The sequence below is a fragment of the Taudactylus pleione genome, unplaced genomic scaffold, assembly GCF_031769625.1.
Source record: "Taudactylus pleione unplaced genomic scaffold, aTauple2 ptg000053l, whole genome shotgun sequence".
In the NCBI taxonomy this organism is placed as follows: Eukaryota; Metazoa; Chordata; class Amphibia; order Anura; family Myobatrachidae; genus Taudactylus; species Taudactylus pleione.
In genome coordinates this window covers 33,887,951-33,908,256 of record NW_028284455.1, presented here as the reverse complement: position 1 = coordinate 33,908,256, position 20,306 = coordinate 33,887,951, and the positions used below count along the sequence as shown (strand labels likewise).

Here is a 20,306-nt window from a genome sequence, read left to right as displayed (position 1 = left end):
CCTCGCTCCCCCTCCCTTTGTTTCCCTTTGTCTTTCTTTCCTTCTCTTCTTTTCTGATAGTGATATTTCTTATCACATATAAAGTAATGGGGGTTTGTTTCGATACATATTTGCGAAGCTTATCTGTGTTTGTGTTTTTTTCTCATGTGGCATGGAAAATTTTGCCATTTTGTGTCTTTTGACTCTTCTATGCCATTTATTATGTAGTTGTGTCTTGTTTATTGTACCCTGGAAAATCCAATAAAATCATCTAAAAAAAAAAAATTAGGCCATCGCATTGAAATTTAATGACAGTTGGTGTGAACTATAGTATGACACTTCCAACCAGTCTCAGTGATGTTACTTCCAGAGAGTTCCGGCATAACACACATCTACAGCCTCCAAACACATTTGTGATCTCCCATACTTATTCATCATATTCTACATCATGACAAAAACACAAAGGGACCGATGTATCAAAGTTTGGAGAGATATAAAATAGCTGATTCAGACCCTCTCGCTAGGATGCATTCGATCGTAGCTGCCGATGGTTTGCATTGTGCGAGCGATCGGGAAGTGTACGCTCGCCGCGTATAGACTGCCCTGTAAAATTAATGACAGGAGAGGCCGTTTGTGGGTGGTTACAGGGACAGGCCACTAGAAACGGGGGAGTGGAGGTGCGAACGCAGGTGTGCCTGAGAGTCCCAACGCTGTTTCAGAGGTGTGCATAATTAAGAGGCAGCGTCATAGTACACATCACCTGGTTGAATTTTACACTGAAGTGCTCGCAGTGCTTGCAGTAGGTTGTAGTCAACCTCAAGCGATGTGTTCGCTTCCGATGGTACCCAATGTACCGATGTTTGCATACACTTCCTGGAGATGACGTGCGCAAGTGGACGTCTGAAAGACAGGCTGGTGGGCGTCTGCATACCCAGGGTGATCGCACACCAAGACATAGTGGGCGTCCTTATGCCTTCCTTGCCGTCACTTGGCCGAATTTGCATACGCATCGGGCGAGCGAACGCATCTAGCGAGAGGGTCGGAACGAGCTCCAAAGTAACAAAGAATACCCTCCTAACTGCCATGTTACAGACTGTGTTTAAAAAATGTCAGGAGCTGATTGGTTGGTACTTTATCTCTCTCAAGGTTTGATACATCTCCCCCCATACACTCAAGATGTATCAAACTTTTGAGAGAGAAAGTTACACATAACAACCAATTAGCTTCACGCTATCATTTATTTAGCACAGTCTAAAAAATTAAAGAAGCTTTTTCTATGGGCAAGTTCTCAACTTAATCTCTCTCAAAGGTGTGATACATCTCTCCCTCCGTGTTTGCAGAGAAACCAAAGTTTGATATTTTAAATACCAGGACTGTAAGAGAAGCTACCCTGCAATTTTAAAGTTAAATAACCAAAATGACAAACTAGTAACATTATTATACTGCAGCCACATAGAAATAAATGAGTCACTTGGCTTACCCTGTCTGCCCGTGTTGGAAACTGTAGAACAATTTCAGCATCTTCAGTGGAAAAGTAATCATTGGTAGTTAAATTATCCAGTAAACACTGGATGTTTCTAATTAGATTAACCAATGTTTCTCGACTTGTTTTAATTAACTGAACATACGACTGTTGTCTGGGCTGCTGTAGTTCCATGATTCTGGTAGAACATCACAATTTCCACATATTGGTATGACTGTAGGACTGACAATGAGGGTTTCTTGCAAAACTTTCAACCACTGTGTAGAACTAAAAAAAAAAAAAAGAATTGACAATAATTGTCATGCAGTAAAATGGGTGCGACAAGTGCTTCTAATGCATTGGCATCCCATGAACTTTTCACTTCCCCTTAAACTACCATTTTAATTTAAAATGCATTTATGTATATAAAATAGAATGAACTCTGTTATGCATTTAATGTGTATTACTTTAAGATTTAAAAATGAGTTTATACAATACATTTTAAAACTGTGTCTGTCTCTGTACTGTGGAATGTGGCAGGATTGATACCACGGGATGGAGTTATGAGACCGACGGCAGCGATGCCGCCGGTCTCAATATTTACCGTGAAATCCCAACAAGGGACTTAAGATAGGCATCAAAATAGCGATGCCCATCTTAATACCGACGCCGGAATGCCAAAGTACGCCAGCCCGAACAAGGTAAGTCTGGGGCATCCTTAGCGTTAGCCGCGCGGGGGGGAAGGTTAAGTTTAGGGAGTGTAGCGGGGATGGGGTTAGGTTTTGGGGAGGGAAGTTTAGGGTTAGGCACCCCTAGGGGGAAGGTTAGGGTTAGGCACCTCTGGGGGGGGTTAGGGTTAGGCACTAAGGGGGGAGGGTTAGGTTTAGGCACGAAGTGGGGGTTAGGTTTACGCAGTAACGGGGAGGCTTGAGGTTACGGTGCGGGGTGTGTTAGGGTTAGGCTACAAGAAGGGAGTGTTAGGGGGGGAAGGGGGAAGGTAAGTATACTTACCCGACCCGTTGGGATACCAACCATCGGGATGCTGCTGTTGATATTCTAACAGGAGGCATCCTGACAGCCGGTATTACAGACCCATTCCTGATACCAGATATCCAAATGGTTAACCTTAGTCAATTGGCTTTCCAAACGAAACATTAAAGTGATACATGCAATGCATCATAATCTTCAACTAACACACAATTATTTTTGGTACGATGGAAGATTCTACCTCCAAAAAAGGGGGACAGCAATGGGAACATCTTTGCGACCCAGTTATGAAACTTGTTCGTATCAAAATGGGAAAACTATTGCATCTGGAAAAACAACAAATACAAGAGAAATATTGTCTGTTGGAAAAGATACATCGATGACGTCTTCTTTGTATGGGACGGCCCAGAGAAAGACCTACAAGGATTTAAGGGATATATAAACAAAAATAATATCAATTTGAAATTTACAACGGTAAAAGCAAAGAGAATGTAACATTCCTGGATCTGGAAATCTATATAAATTACAATAAACTTCATTCCTGAACCCATATCAAAGAAGTTAACGAAATAATACATTGCCAGTATCAAGCAACCATCATAGAAACTGGATCAGGAATATACCTGTGGGCCAATTTAGAAGAATTAAGTGCAATTGTACAGAAGAAGACGTCTATAAAATCAAAGCGAAAAATGTAAAAATATCTTCATCAGTAAGGGATACAAACAGAAGGATCTAGAATTACAGTTGGAAAAGGTACAACAGCTGCAAAGAAAAGAACTAATTATGTACAAAGAAAAAAATAATAAAAACTTGGACTTGCTATTTATAACCAATTTTAATAGTAATACTACCGCTATAGAAAACATGGTACGAAAACATTGGCATATTCTGAAACTAGATGAGGATCTAAATACTTCAATTCCAGAAAATCCATGGGTCATTTACAAAAAAGCAAAGAATATGAAACAGGAATTAGTCAAGAGCTTCATCCCTTTGGAATACAAACCCCAAATTTCAACAAGAAAAGGACATCACTATTGACTTAATTGTGCAGCATGTAAAAATCAGAGAATATCGACTACAAAGCCGGCACAAAACTTCATATCCAAAAGCATGGGAAATACATATATAACTAAAGAATTCACAAGTTGTGAGAGCGAAGAAGTGCTATATCTATTAGACTGCCCTTGTGGACTGCAAACCAAAAGAAAGATGAAGGTCACATTGGCAGAACATATATACAATATAAAAAGAGGCTTAAAGACACATAGCCTTTCCAACCATTTTTTCGAAACACATAATAAAGACCCAGAAGGCCTAAAGTTCATAATTATCCAAAAACTTCCCCGCAATTGGAGAGGCGGAAATATTGTAAATACTTTAAGAAGAACAGAAACATAGTGGATTTATGAACTACCAACCCTACAACCATACGGATTGAATATAGACATAGAACTGAATGCTTTCATCTAAAAATTATTTCTGTAATTATTTTAGAAAATCAGTTCCCTTTTATATACAAATTAACATTTTAATACTTAATTTTTTAATCATGCATATTTTAACAGATAACATATTAATTATAATTTTAATCATTATGTGGCACCTTACAAAATTAGATTTATTGCAAAACCGGAATTTTATTTATCGAATCTAATGTTGAATGAATCACCTATTCTAACATGGAGGAGAAGCACATGGATACCTCCTTTTTTAACACACTTCCAGGAGGAAGTTAAATTTTTTTAAACAAGTTTAATAAAGTTTTCTGTGTATTTAAAGACACTTTTGTGACAACCATACCATCCTTGAAAAAGTGCGCAAGCACACGAAGCGCATTGGAGGCAATTGGTGGCATTCCCCGAACACTGGATACCCCGGCTGCATGGCCGTTCACCCTGCCTGCCGAAATTCCGCTGACGACATCAATTCCGGCTGTTTACAGCCAGACGCCAGCGGCTCACGCGAGAGCCAGGGCCAGGCTCGAGCAACTAGTTCCCTACCGAAGCCCCGACTAACTCTCTGGAGAGAAGGAGGTGGATTCTGAGTCCTTAGGAAGGGTAAGGAATGGAAAGCTAGCTCTTTTTCATTTTAAGACATAGCGACTTTGGAACGGGACCCCCCATAATTAAATCTCCACAAAGGAGCAATAAACATAAGTATAACTTATTTTTTCTTTTACAGGTTCCACTAATTTATAATACTGACTACACATAGTCACCAATTTATAACACAGATTACATATAGAGCTCATTTTTTATATATAGTTATATCTTTATTATTGAGCTGCTGCACAAATCATAGCGCGGAGTTTCCATTAGTGACCCTTTACAAAAATCTACATTATTTCTAACCTGTGAAGCCTTAACTATTTTGTGCAAAGTGAGTGTTTTCTCCTGTCTAAAAAAAGTAAATCTTAATAGATTTAGGTAAAAAGTTAATAGATTCATTGCTTTATTAAAATACAAACAATACTAAGTATTAATAGGTCAAGGTTAATATAAGTAAACAGCACAATCTGGTACAATTCATACTTTGTACCAGGTCCACTCATGTTCATCGTACTCACTGTATGTAATTGGATGGATCCTCCTCTCCACGTCACAATGTTTGTTTCAAATAACCCTGCTCCATCTGTATGCCTTCAAAGTTTTTACATGTTTCCAATAGAATATATCTGATGAAAAGAGCAAACATAACCTTGAATAATTTTACTCTAAAACAAAAATCCTGACAGTGAAGTTTTAGCCCCAAAATGCCTTTTCACATAAATACCAACCAGGATCCCAAATCATGCTCATGTTCTTCATACCACCCACTCACTTCACACTGCATACCTCCAACTCATCCACCAGAGTCACGAGGCAAAACGAGGACCGTCGTGGTGCTGAGGTTGGCTGCTGTGTCATACCACACAATAAAAAGAGAATTTAGCTACTAGATGTACTAATAGCTATTTATCTTGGCGACTGGTAGGCAAATAAATGTAAAAAGTACTTCAATTAAAATAAAAAAATACTGCAGCTAGTCCATGTGTCAGTTGTTATACTGACACTATAACTACTATAGGAAAATTGGAATGAGAAGGTGGAACTGCGCTGGTGTATGTACCAATTTATGTAACCAATTTAGACTAATATATATATGTATATATATATATATATATATATATATATATATGTGTGTATATTGCTTGGTTTCAATAAAAAGACTTCTCTTATCCAAAAGTATTTATTTAGACAATAATATCATCTATTCCGCATATACATAGTTCTAGAACATCTCACATATTAAACAAGTTGATAGTCTCTATAAAAGTCTTGCGGCATCTGCTACTTACTTTAATTATATAAAAATAGTCCTCTGAGAGATCTACAATAAAATCGAATAAAAGTATATAGGTGTGCTCACCACTGGCCTTAAAAAAAGCCATTCAATTCTGAGTGTTCAGATAAATATCCTCCATATAGGATATAATGGTTTCCGGAGTGTAATGAGTTGTAATGGGTACCTGTGATAAGGAGCGTTGTTATACAGTCAGGTGCATAAATATTGGGACATTGATAGAATTTTCATATTTTGGCCTCTATTCACCACCACAATGGCTTTGGAACGAAACAAACAAGATGTGCTTTAACTGCAGACTTTCAGATTTAATTTGAGGGTAATTACATCCAAATCAGGTGAACAGTGTAGGAATTACAACGGTTTCTATATGTGCCTCCCACTTTTTAAGGGGCCAAAAGTAATGGGACTATCAACTCAAAAGCTATTTCATGGACAGGTGTGGGCTATTCCCTCGTTATTTCATTATCAATTAAGCAGGTAAAAGGTCTGGAGTTGATTCTAGGTGTGACATTTGCATTTGGAAACAGTTGCTGTCGACTCTCAATATGAGATTCAAAGAGCTGTCACTATCAGTGAAGCAAGCCATCATTAGGCTGACAAATCAAAACAAACCCATCAGAGAGATAGCAAAAAGATTAGGTGTGGATTCCGCAGCTAGCAGGCTTTCACCTCCCTGCAGGCTGCTGTTGACAAGTTCTCCACCCTAGCACGTCTTGAAGGTTAGATGTATGTAACAATTCAAGAAACGAGAAGAGTGTCCCCGCACAGGCTGATAAATTCAAATTAGTATTGCCAAATGTTTACAGTTGTGTGGCAGTGAGTGATCAATCTCAAATTGTAGTTGGAAATGTCACTAATTCTGATGCCATCAACTTATATATACATGATTGGCGGTGCTCCCCTAGAGTTAAGATACAATGGAATCAAAAAAAGAAAGGAAAAGAAAACTCTTTTGGCTGGGGGCACAAACTTAATATAATCTAGTAAAACAAAGTTTATTACATAATCTTCAACTTACGTACATAAAAGACATAACACCATATATAGACAGACAAATTACACAAAGGTTGTATATTTAAGTATCACACTGTTAATTAAACTATTGTTGGACAAATGTATCGTGTTCTGGTCACTTAGTAGTCATCTAAAATGCTTATTGTGATCCTGGATCATCGGTACCATCGGATGCATACGCAGCACTTGTGGTTGACCATACCCTACCGCCAGCACTGCGAGCACTTCAGTGTACAATTCAGCCAAGTAACATGTACAATGATGCTGCCTTTTAATTATGCACACCTCTGAAACGGTGTTAAGACGCTCGGGCACGCCTGCGTTCGCACCTCCACTCCCCCATTCCTAGCGGCCAGCCCCTGTCACCACCTACAAATGGCTTCACCTGTCACTCATTCTGCCGGGCAGTCTAAGCGCAACGAGCGTACGCTTCCTGATTGCTCGCACTGGTTCGCGCACGCGCACTGTGATGCATACGCATGCGCAGAATGCAAACATCGGCTGTCTGCATGAGAACGCTTCCTAGCGAGCGGGTATGAATCAGGCCCACAATGCGGAGGTTATCTATAACTATCACTGGTCTCCCATTACCAAACACACATGAATTTTGGCTTCTTAATATTATGGATATACCCATATCAGTTTAAAAAGTCCCTACTTCGGCATTTGATGAATGCTGCGAGAGCGACCATACCGTGCTTTTGGAGATCCTCAGGGCGCCCCCCTATCTCTCGGAGGGTTCCAGAGAATAGATCACTATATGCTTATGGAGGACCTAACATCCTCTTCAATATTGCACTCCTCTGACTTTACCACCACCTGGTATCCTTGGTTAAGCTTTAAAGAGACTTCAGAAAATGCTGCTTATACTGCCACCAAACAAAGTTTGTGTACTTTCATGAAATTCATTTATGTTTCATATACACCTTATACACATAGCCTGAAGGCCATTTTATACAATATGTTTAATAAGTCCATGCCCTAAACAAAGTTTGTGCACATTGAACCATCAAAAAACAAAAGATTTCACTATCTCAGTCATGCTACAAAAAATTCTGTATTTTGGAATATTCTCCGTTGGGATACTCAACCGGTATAACTTAAATGTTTGCAATCTATTTCCCCCTTTTCTTTCTTTGTATAAATGTCTCTTGTTTAAGCCATATCTGGCCATTTGATTGATTATATAGTATGTACTATTGTTTTCTTTGACTTTAATAAATACAGATTTGAAAAAAAAAATCAATCACTGGCGACACTAAGCGTCTCAATAAATCAAATGTTCTTTAATCCAACTTTTCGAGTGTGATACTCGTCATATAAAGTTTGTCAGGTTTGGATCTTGATAGAAACCACCTTTAGATGTGAATGAGGTGTATAATCCTCATACTGAGACAAAATATCTCCTTAATTGTTTGCTCCTGTTGTATAACAGATCATATATAAATCCCAGACTTCTCTAATGCTTCTTTAACAAAAGGATAATCCTCCACCCTTGTGAGTCTGGGAGTGAACACAAGGGTGGAGGATTAAAGGTGGTTTCTATGAAGATCCAAACCTGACAAACTTTATATTTTCCTACAATTAAGGATTTAAAAATACTCAGGAGCTGTCTAACGAATCAACCAGTATTAGCTGTCATTAAAAGGGTGGTTTCTTACACATTTTGAGACAAGCAAGTCAAAGACGCCACAGAACCCCTGATGAAGTCGCGATCAATATTTGTCAATTGTGATGACAATCTCCAATGCGTTTCGCATTGGATGATTGTCATCACAATTGACAAATATTTGTTCAATAATCCTGTTCCATATAAATGAGATAATAACAGGTTATATGTCAATTAGAAAGGTTTTATGTATTTTTGAATTTTAATAAAGTGTTTTGGAATGATTAAAGTGGTATTTGATAAAGCCCCGGCGAAACACGTGTCAGACAGCCTGCTGGTGGGCTCCACAGTGCGCACTCTGGACCCCTGCACCACGGACGATCATACAGAATGGAGACAATATTGGCAGGTACTTTCTTCCTTCTACCTTTTTCCTGCTCTCTCATTATAGCCAGCTGCCTGGATTCCCTGCGCTGCTGTACGTCAACAGGGATACTGGTGAGACTGGGCTGTAACAGCAGAAGCAGCTTTCTAATTTCTGGTGCCAGTTCCTGGGACTCTCATTCCCTGTCCTCTAATATCTAAGACAGGCAACAGCAGATCCTGGGCATATAAGCACACCACTCTATACCTGTATCTATATCAGGAAAATATTTAGTACCATATGCACTCTCCCAGATCGGAATAGAGGGACGCCTCTAATAACCTCCATATTATATATATAGGTGGTATCCGTGGTGTTCAGCATTTTAATATTGTGGTATCATTATACCTTTTGCATGTTGTATGTATTTGTTTATTATTTCGCCTTTAGTTTTGTATTTGTATGTCAATTGTGATACATGTTTTTTATATTTATATGTTATTTGTATATCTAAATATACAGGTGGATCCACTCAACCTTAGAATATCCTACCCTAGATAACAGTACATTACACCTTTATTAACTAATATCACATTAGAAGGCTGTGGTGGGCTCATCTTATGTATTATTTTTTCACTGGTTCCGGTGGATTACTGAGGGACTACTTTCACTAGACATACCATATGTATGTTTCCTGTGATCATTGAAATATTGCATCTTAATATGTGTACTAGGTAGGGTGGTACTTTGATGAATTATCTATTTCAATTGTGCATATATTTATAACTATACCCCCAGCACCATATGCATGGATTCTGTGATTAGTGAAGTATCGTATGTGTACTATTTAGGGTGGCATTTCGATGAATTGTCGATTTCAATTGTGTATATCATTAGCAAATATTTATAACTATACTTCCAGTACTGTCAAATAGACCTGGATATAGTGGATCACTGTTAATAGATATAGTGTATCATACACTATTAATGTTCTTATTTGTCTATGCTGTCTTTGTATAATAAGTTGATTTCGAGTGTCTATGTTTCATTTTAAGAATTTAATAAACTTTAGTTTTAACATCAACATCAATACATCTATTTTCAGATATATGGGTAAATATATGGTGGTCTGTCTGCTAATTGAGACATTAATGTAAATTTCACATATGATCATGATCTCACTTAGATGTAATCAGTTTGTCCTATTTCTCCTATACTAATTTTGTAGCCATCAATACAGCACAGGAGTGTGCCCTGATAGGAGTCTTCTTTTTTTTTTTTTTTTTCTCTCCTCTTCTAAACCTTGATAATATTTACTCCTGGGATGCACCTCCAGTTTTTGAAATATACCTAGATACGTGTATCCAATAAATCTATAATTAGATCATTAGAATTAACTGTTTTCCTGTGCAATCAATCTTCTTCCCCTTTTCCTGTCCACCTTGTACGGTATAAGAAACATTTGATTTGGCAGCAGATTGAGTGGTACAGATAGCAAAACGTATATATACACAAAAGGCAAAAGTAGTACTGTGCGTGCTCTCTGCTCATACATAACAAGTTCCTTTTCTATGCAAGCTCCTGATGAAGAAATTAAGATGTCATAACTACTACCAGGAAAAAACCTATTACATAACTGAATGATTAGAGAAGGAGATATAACTGACTCACTAAACAAATAGCTGGGAACATTTTCAAAATACATTTCACCCCTGAGAGACATGTTAAAGGAGAAGTATTGCATAGCATAGATAAATATACACTGACAATAGAAAGTATTCATGCTCATTTGTAACGTTCTATTGTCTTACACAATGGAATCAAGAAGGATATAGGGGCCTATTCATCATAACTAATGTTTCCCAGGAGATAATTAGGTTTAGAACTCGCATGGAGTTCTACCTAATTACCGGAGGAATTCATCATTCCTCCTCCCTATAACTATCTATTCCGAAAAGCTGTAATTTTTGCGATGACAGCTTTTAAGGAAATAGATAGTTTTCCCTCACTACACTAACTTACCGCAGCTGGAAGCAGTGCTGCGCATGCGCTGTTACATCTGTAAAACCAGCGCATGCACAGCACTGCCTACAGATGCGGTAAGTTTGTGTCCCCCCTTCCGTTCACCTGCCCCCCCTCCCCCCTCCACTCACCTCCCCCCCGTTCAGCACTTACCTTTCCACGCAGCAGCTTCCGGCTCCTTCTGATATGCTGTCATGTGGTCTCCCAGCAGCACACAGCACTGTTTAGAAAAAAAAAAAAAAACACGTTTTTTTTCTTCTAAACTTTATTGTGCTCTGCTGGGGAGAACACATGACAGCATAGCAGACGGAGCCAGAGGAGAGACCAGAGCGCCGGAGGGAGACGCTGGGGGACCTGCACACGCTGACACAGGTAAGTGTTACCTGCTATTCGCCACTTCACAGTGGCGAAAATTAACTCCATCAAATTCCGAAAATACATAATTTTCGGAATTTAATGAATACCATAATTTCCATATAGTATGGGGAGTGTGGAAATTAACACAGGGGGACTTAGCAAGGAGATATCAGTGTTATCTCCTGTGATAAGTGGCTTCAATACTAATATAACATTATTTAAGGAAAATGTCCTTAAAAACTTTATTTTAGTGTTGATGAATAGGCCCCATAGTCAGGAATTCTACCTGGCCAACACAAAATATTATCAGTGTCAAATAAACAACAAATCTAGTGCATTTTCTTAACTGGTTACAATAAAAAAATGCAACAACAAACAAAAGTTTATTGTATAAGCATTCATACCTTTATGGTAACAATCAGTACTTTCAGATGCAATTACACATGACTTTATTTAGGAAAGCAGCATTAACATCTGGACACTGTAATTCTTTGCAATATGGTTTGAAGTAGGGATGAGCAGGCTCGGATTAGTTCGGATTTTCCCGCCAAATTCCCTAGTTTGAAGTCTATCAGACTGAATGGTGAACAGATGTAACAAATTATCCACTGCTTTCTAAAAAGACTGAGGTCTAGTTTTAACTGGGCCACTCCAAGACATTGAATATTCTTTTGATGTAAGCCACTTCAGTGTGGCCTATTATGTATGCCCGAGGCCTACTTCTTCCAATCCCTAAGTATCTTTCAAACTGCAGCAAGTTGTCCTACATAATTTGTCTATATCTTTACCATATGTATCAGCAGGCTATATCAGTTTTCTACACTTAGCACAGGGGAGACCAACCTATTTTATGGCAAGCACTAGGCAACAGTTTATAACACTTCTTCAGCTAAGGCTTCATTTTTGCGACCCTCCCATAAAGTGTGGATTTGTGAAATGACTATTGATTCCATCCATAACAGGTGCCCTTCATGCAGGTTTACAGCTTTGAAGGACAGGTTGTTGAAGATAAGTTTACAGTTCTGCCATGTACTCTCAATGACATTATGCAAGTCGGGACAGGTTTTTAGGGGATACTAAAATCTTTAGAAATATTTATATCCTTCCCATAATTGTTACTCTTAATAACGTTGTTTGAATTTTCTTTGAACTGTCTATAATCGCCATGGTTAAGGTCTTCTATGCAAATGTACTCATCAGAACCAGGGAGCTCTTCTACCCCTTTTACACTAAAGTCTCGGGTCTGACCAGGTATTTGGAACATGATTCCAAACCAAGTCAGACCAAGGACAGAGGGCCTGATTCAGAGCCGGACGCTCTGACAGAGCGCTCGCTCTGAATCAGGGCCGGCCTTCTGTGTTTTTAGAGCGCCTCCTGGCCGCTCGCATAGCTGTGGGTGACCACACACAGCTATAGCGAGCGGCCAGGAAGATGGTCGCGATGGTCAAGACCATCGCGACTATCGGGCTTGCGACGAGACCCTTGTGGTAGGGTCTCGTTGCCGCAAGCCCTAGAGTGCTTTCGGCTCTAACACCTTGTGATGTCAGTGGGGCCAGCCCCAGACGGTAGGCGTTCCCGGCCCGCCCACAAAAGGGGGCGTGCTGTCACTCAACATCGACAGCACGCCCCCTTTGGTACGAGACCCGGAGCGACGGCTTGTCCGTCGCTATCCGGGTCTCGCACATGCGCATGACGGAGCCAGCTGCGTCATGCGCATGCGCACTGGGCCATCGACCCGCTTGCGAGCGCATAGCGCTCGCGAGCGGGTCTGAATCAGGCCCAGACTCCCTTCAGACCACAGCGCCAACCCGGGTTATTCCCATTCGTTCCCATATTAAACTCTGCATGCTACCTGGGTTGGTTTGCCAGGTCACTCAACCCAGGAAGCCAACCCTGGCCCCTTTAACACCTAGCAGCAACCCAGGTTAACCCGGCAATGACCCAGGTTTTAGTTGCAGTGTAAAAGGGTAAAAGGGGTATTACAGACCTTTTATAGACAGTTGCATTTATTTTTAAATCAATGAAAGCACTTTGATTGTGCACATATATATAAATAGATATGGACTAAAATCAATTAACTATGAGACATCTGAAGACAATCAGAGTTTGTGTTGTTTTAATATTAGCAAAAGTGGAAAATGAATGTCTTTTATTCATTTGTTATTAAATAAGCTTGTTACTTTTCAGAAAGGAGCAAAAACCAAGTGCTCCTGCACTTGGGAAATGGAAATGCACATCAAGGAAGACCAAAAGACTTCACCATCCACATTCCTTAACCTCCTATCAACAGTCTAAGGGGCCTATGTATGAAACCTGCGAGAGAGATAAAATTGAGAGCGATAAAGTACTAACCAATCAGCTTCCAATTTACATTTTTCAGGCTGTGTTTAAAAAATGGTAGTTAGGAGCTTATTGGTTGGTAGTTTATTTGTTACAATTTTATCTCTCCCAGCTTTGATGCATAGGCCCCTTAATCTTACAATTGCTCTAATGCTGGGCATACACTGTACAATTATCATCCGAATCAGTTGATAATCATCTGATCGGGTTGATAATTGAACAGTGTATTGCTGCAACTTATCAGTTATTATCAACTGACAGACATGCTGAAATCGACCAGCATGTCCCATAGACCCAATAATTTGTCTGCCGTATTTGATAGTGTATGTGCTAAAGCGGCCGACCGCCCGGCATTTACCCTGTCCTTCACAGGGGAGGTACAGGGAAATGGCTCCTCCCAAGGGAAGGAACGCAGATATCGTGGCCCATACACTATGACATCTCTATGCTGGGTTACAGGCTGTCAGATAAAATGTCTGTCAGTCTCACAGAAATTTTTTTTTTTTCAACAAAGTTTTTTTATTGAAGCATAATAAATATATGACAGAAAATCAAACATAAGCACATACATTTTTCAATAAAGTGTTTTACAGAAAAATAACCATTGTCCGGTATTCAAACACAGTCAATTGCCAACGTTTTATACAATGGTAAAGAGATAAAATAAAATATAATAAAATAAGATAAAACAAAACAAAATCTCACAGACATTTTATCTTACTATGTATGCCCAGCTTCAGGATTGAAAGTCCAGATGAATATGCAGATTCATATGTACACACTATTACAATCTACTTTGCAATACGCAATCTCTCAAAACCATCTGCTGAAAAGATTGTAACTGGAAAAGCGGCCACAGAAGTACTAGACCAGATGTTCTCCAACTCGGTCCTCAGGACCCCACACAGTTCATGTTTTCCAGGTCACCCAGCAGGTGCACATGTGTATTCATTACTCACGGACACATTTTAAAAGTTCCACTGGTGCAGCTAATTATTTCAATTGTGATTCTGTGAAGAGACCTGGAAAACACTGTTTGGGGTCCTGAGGACCGAGTTTGAGAACCTGTGTGCTAGATAATTTGGTTGGTAGTGTGTCCATCTCATCTCAGAAATATTAGGATGAACATAAAACCAGATTAGCAGATGAGACAGTTTATCTTGAGATAAAGCATGATCTCAGCAAGAGATTGTGAATCTTATGATGTGCGAGATGACTTTATAGGTGTGCACCAAGCTTTTCTGCAAAATAAAATCTTAATTTGCGCTGCTCTGGAAAACTAGGTGCAATATTACGCCTATCCGTAACATGCAAGAACTGCCCTCACTCCAACCAACTCCACCCATAAGCCAATGCTAACTTTTGCACCTCAGCAAACAATACATCTTGCTCTGTAAACCTACGTGCTTTTGGAGGAAAACTAGGTGAGCTTGTGCAAATCAAAATTAACGTCATTACCAAATATGAGAATTGCTCTGTGACTTCGCTGATTTGAGCAAAGTAAATGACCTCTGCCATGTGCATGACTTCTACTAGTGATAGTGATGTGCACTGAAGAGCCTGTGTAGTTTTTATTTCAGTACGTAATACTTTACTTTTTCACAGAAATGTATCAGAAAGTCATTTTAACAATGCAATGATTGCTAGAAAGTCAGGTCACTAATCTCTCATCACACTCTCGGGTTGTGACGTTAGGACGCTGCACAGCTCATCACGAAAACAAATATGAGGAGCTAATTAGAAACCATATTTTTTGTTATTGTTGCAACACAGATATATGGAATTTCAGTAGCTCCATCTCAAAATAGATGATCTTGAGAATGAATTGACACTGTTAACCTAACAGCTTGGGTTTTTTTGGACTGTGGGAGGAATCCAGAGAACCCACTCCAACACGATGAGAACATTCTAACTTCACACAGAAAGCTCCCTGGGTAAAATTGAGCCCTTGTACTCAGTAATGTGAGGCTGCAATGCAAACCACTATCCCGGGTCGCCGCCGTTCACATTGCGCCTGGGGGCAGTGCCGGTGCTTGGCGATGATGTCATCACCAAGCGCCGGAAACTCCAACTCTCCCCTGAATGCGTAAAACCCTGCTCGAGTCCCAGGAAGAAATGGCTTTTACCCGGGATTTTTTCCTAGGACCCTTTTCCACTGAGCCACTACCCGGGTTGACACAGCAATAACCTGGGTATATGTCAGAAACACTTTACAGTAGTGTGCTTAGGAGAGTACAATGGGCTATACAACTATTTTTTTTATCCACCTTACCTCCTTATGAGATGTTGCTACAAAATTTGCTGATTCCTTTAAGCTGGGTACACACTTGTACCCAACTTAAAGGAATATATCACTAAAATGGAATCATCATACCCCTTTAATTTCCCCAAGTTATTTAAAACATGTTTAATTTATTTAGTAGTGTTCAATCTAGGGAAGGCAGGGCAGCTATCTAAAAAGGGCACTTTGGCATGAGCGCACCCGGAAAAAGGGGCATGGTCACTGGGAAAGGGGTCGTGGCCTCGAGATGCACCCCCTTTTTATCACTGTAAGGGACGTACCTAGCACTCACGGAGATGCTGGGCTGCCCCTTAGCTCTCTCTGCAGTGGGAATAGATGTCGTGCCCAAAGCAACTAATCAGCTTCTAGCTGTCATTTCATAGACTGCGCTAGATAAATGACAGCAGCTGATTGGTTACTTTGGGCAACTTCTCGACTTTATTTCTCACCAAAGCTTGATAAATCTCCCCTAGCTTCAAGACCAAACTGCCCACATCATTCCCAGGGAAAACCAAATTAGCTGCATTTAAAATAATTGAGCAGTTTAAGGTAGAATTAAGAAGTGTATCTATGGCTGGACCGAGTCTTTTAGTTTATAAAGGTCTCAATAATGGATCCATTTTAATATTATACAAAATATAAAAATTTTTGTAATCCTTACTAAATCCAGAAACAATAAAAAGTGAGCGCATATTCTATACACTTTGCAATCTCACCCTTAGGCGCAGATTTAATTAAGACACGAGTTCCGTACAAAGAAGTCCTGTGTTAATTTTCTGTGGCTATTGCAGGATATTTTTAGTGAAAACAATGGAACATTGAATTGATAAATCATCCTAAATCCCCAAATAAATGGAAATAAAACAGCAGGATAGTGTAGGAGGCTAATAATGGTCATTAGAAGAGTTTGGGATACTACTAAAAGGTGTCACAGGGTTGAATTTTAAAACTTAAATAATAATCAATAAAAGTGTTTACAGCATTTTGGGTGCATTTAAATATTTTTGTTGTGATTTATAACTGTTTACAGACATGCAGTAAAACATGGGTAAAAGAAAACCAAACACTCCCATCTGCAAGTTCTAAATCCTGTTTCCACATCAATGCAACACCCAGCATACAAGTCATGCCGCTTTTCGCGGCTTTTGAGTGCCAGTTTCAGCCTTTAAACCCCTTTCACACTGAAAATCAAATTATCGGCTAAAGCACTTTTACCCGGTAATTTACTGAACAACCCGGGTTATTTACCTGTATGAAAGGGTCATACCGGGACATAATTCCCGAGTCTCCGACCCTACAAAAAAACAGGATCGGACACCCGGGAATTATGTCCCGGGATGACCCTTTCACACAGGTAAATAACCCGTGTTGCTCAGTAAATTACCGGGCAAAAGTGCTTTACCCAGGAATTTGATTTTCAGTGTGAAAGGGGTATCAGACCTCATTTAGCCCGTTTTCTGCTTTTAGAGAAAATTACATGAAAAGTTAAATTTTTAGTGACTTTATTTTACTAGTTGTGAAACCTAGTTTGCAGCTAATTGAATCTGCCCCTTAATGTCAACTAATTAGTAGGTATAATATCCTTTTCCCTTAAATCTCGAAATTAAAAAATTACTTCCTTACCAAGGGTGCAACATTTTCACCTGCAGATGATGGGATGGAGGTAAGTCAGTAATTTTTGTGACAATTGTGGGAATCTAAGAAAATTCCATCTTCTAAAATCCACAAAAAATTACCTACAAAAATAGGGGTTCCACAGAGAACATTGATGTGTGACTGGTGGTATGTGTAAAACAAGATTTAAATGATTACATTTGAAATATTTAATCAAATTCTCCAGATCAACCAAGTGCCAATGGTTTGTTGATTTAATCACAAGAATCAAACCAGAAGTTTATTTTAAAGGCAAAACCATCCTGCTGATTTAAACCTTGCAGTTGAATTGCCAAAACATCAGGATTTCTGGCAACCTGGAGGCTATTACTGTACGTTTGGCCTAAAGAGTCAGATGCAGAGTAAGTACTACTCCAGTTAGCGTAGTGTATCTTGAATGAGATCGCTCTGCACATGCCTAGAAAAGTGCCCACAAACATAAACACCTATTCAGATGTGCATAAGTCTTGCACTGACACCAGACTGCCCCTGGAGAGAAAGGATAGAGGAGGGAAGCGGCATTATGATATATACTGAGTACAGTAAGAATTGTTCTGATCTCCTGAGGAGCTCCCGACAGATCCGAGTCATGGTTCTGATCTCCTGAGGAACTCCCGACAGATCTGAGTCATGGTTCTGATCTCCTGAGGAACTCCCGACAGATCCGAGTCATGGTTCTGATCTTCCATGGTTCGGAATTCGGATTTTAAATCCGAATTTGGGTTTTGGATAGCAAATATTGCATGATTTTAGCTGCTTTTAAAAAACTTTTTATCAATTTTTTTAATTTATTTTTTTAAACCCAGATCCAAAACTAAAACCAAAACCAAACCACTTGTGGATGAAATTGCAAAACCAAAACACGAAGATGAATCCAGATCCAAAACCAAAACACGGGGGTCAGCGCACACCTCTAATAAACAGTATAGTCAATGCAAAATCATGTCTACCTCTAAACAAGCCCATCTGACTAAACAACACACATTTATTTCACTGAAACTGTACCACGTTTGGATAAATTCCAGAAAGCTTCTGGAGAATAGTTAAAACCCTTTACTGAATTCTGTAGATTAAAATGGTGTAGATCTAGACTTTTTGTTTACGGGGTATGGTTATTGTGACCTGGCAACAAAAATACATCTGTTTGTGTATATACTGTACAGACTTCCTGTGCTATGTCCCCCGCCTCTACCTTTCACTATGTGCTTGTCCCTGCCTGAATGACAACAGCAGAAAGATTTTTTTACTTACCTCACTCATGTTATTGAATTTTATGTCATTGTTTTAACTTTATTTTACATATTCTGAAATCAATGGGGATTGTAATTTGTTTTTAAAAGATTCAGGGGTCTATTTACTAAGCTGTGTTAGGAGATAAAGTGAACGGTGATAAGGTACCAGCCAATCAGCTCCTAACTGCCATGTCACAGGCTGTGTTTGAAAAATGGCAGTTAGGAGCTGATTGGCTTGTACCTTATCACCGTTCACTTTATCTCCTAACACAGCTTAGTAAATAGACCCCTAAAATTCAAACAAAATTTTACTGTAAACATGTTTGCAACTTCGACATGCTGAGATCCTCAAAACACAACACACCACCATAAAAGAACAAAAAACAACCATAAAAGAACAAAATAAAACTGTGGCACAGTGCTTGGATGGCAAGGGTGCCAACTTGTTGTGCCATTGCTGCAATCTCATCATGCTTTGTGCTGGCATACTACCATTGCCTGTTAACCATTCAGTGGTTTAGTCTTTAATGGTTAGTGGTGTACACGGGGCTGGAGTTTTCTGTGAGTTCTTTGTTGCATTGTTGTGGATGTGTAGACCTAATAGGACAGACACTGCTATAAATACACATAGCAAAGTGCTGTGTAACTGGTGGCAATATATAAAGGATAAACATAATAATATATCAGTTTCCTCCTCCCCCAATCACAGATCTATAGCATAACCCTACAGCAGAAGGAAGAGTGAGACAGGAGTCCTCAGATGTGACCGTTGTTTGTCCGCTCTGTAGCTGAGGCTAAGCTGTTGTTATTGGCATTTACGTGTCCTTGGTCCCCTCCACTTGTCTGACTTTCCTGAGCGCCGCATAGGCGCACACGGTGCAGCAGCGCTGGGTGCGGGGACGCCTATATGCATTCATCACATATTGCAGGTTTTATTAATTCTTTCTTACAGCTAATACTTTGTGTATGTTCTATACCCAATATAATCAATATAAGCCATGCTTACCGCATTAGCTGCTGAACGCATCCGTCACCAGCCCGTTACTGATGCAGTATAGCGTTCATTATAGTTTCTCCTTGTCAGATAAGAAATATCCAAATCAGCAACCACAAGTCCTTAGGGCTTAGTTTCCGTGTAGTGTAACCTCATCTAGTGCCTCTACAGTGCTGCCAAGCCGGAAGAGCTAGTGAGAAGACTGTGCCACACTGCCACAGTGACAAGAGAGCAGACACAACAGTCACTTACTGTACTTACTTCTCCTTCCCACCAGTGTTGCCAACTTTAAAATTACAAACAAGCAACCGATGAGTAAAAAACAAGCCCAAAACAAGCCCTAACCAATCCAAAAAAGCCCAAAAAGAAGCCCAACTTTTTAAGTGGATGGGGGTAATTTAATTAAAACCGCAAACTTTATTGTTTTTTGTTAATTTCATTATAATACATATGTATAGCAATTTATACAATCTGATAAAAAGGCCAAACAAATGTAGAATCCGTATGATATTTGCCAGGTCTATGTGATTATACTTGCAGATAGGACCACTGTTATTGCCACTTATTAATATAGATTAGAATTAGAAACAGAAAACAATACAGTGGTGAGCTCATTCATCCCAAAACCATCAGGGGATTTTCATTGTAAATAAAATAAAAT

At 39.4% G+C, this 20,306-nt stretch overlaps 1 protein-coding gene across 2 annotated transcripts in view; it reads right to left on the bottom strand.

Annotated features, from left to right (window-relative positions):
* Window positions 1–19,871, bottom strand: part of NOD1 (nucleotide binding oligomerization domain containing 1) — a 79,805-nt gene extending 59,934 nt beyond the window's left edge. For both annotated transcript variants that reach the window (XR_015875787.1, XM_088463758.1), the window contains exons 1-3: window positions 19,658–19,871; window positions 5,001–5,108; window positions 1,460–1,729 (exon numbers count right to left, since the gene is read on the bottom strand). Coding sequence is in view for 1 of the 2 variants with exons in the window: in XM_088463758.1 (XP_088319884.1) it covers window positions 1,460–1,636 (177 nt within the window). In the remaining variant the exon portion in view is untranslated. The remainder of the gene's footprint in view (window positions 1–1,459; window positions 1,730–5,000; window positions 5,109–19,657) is intronic.
* Window positions 19,872–20,306: the final 435 nt, after the last annotated feature.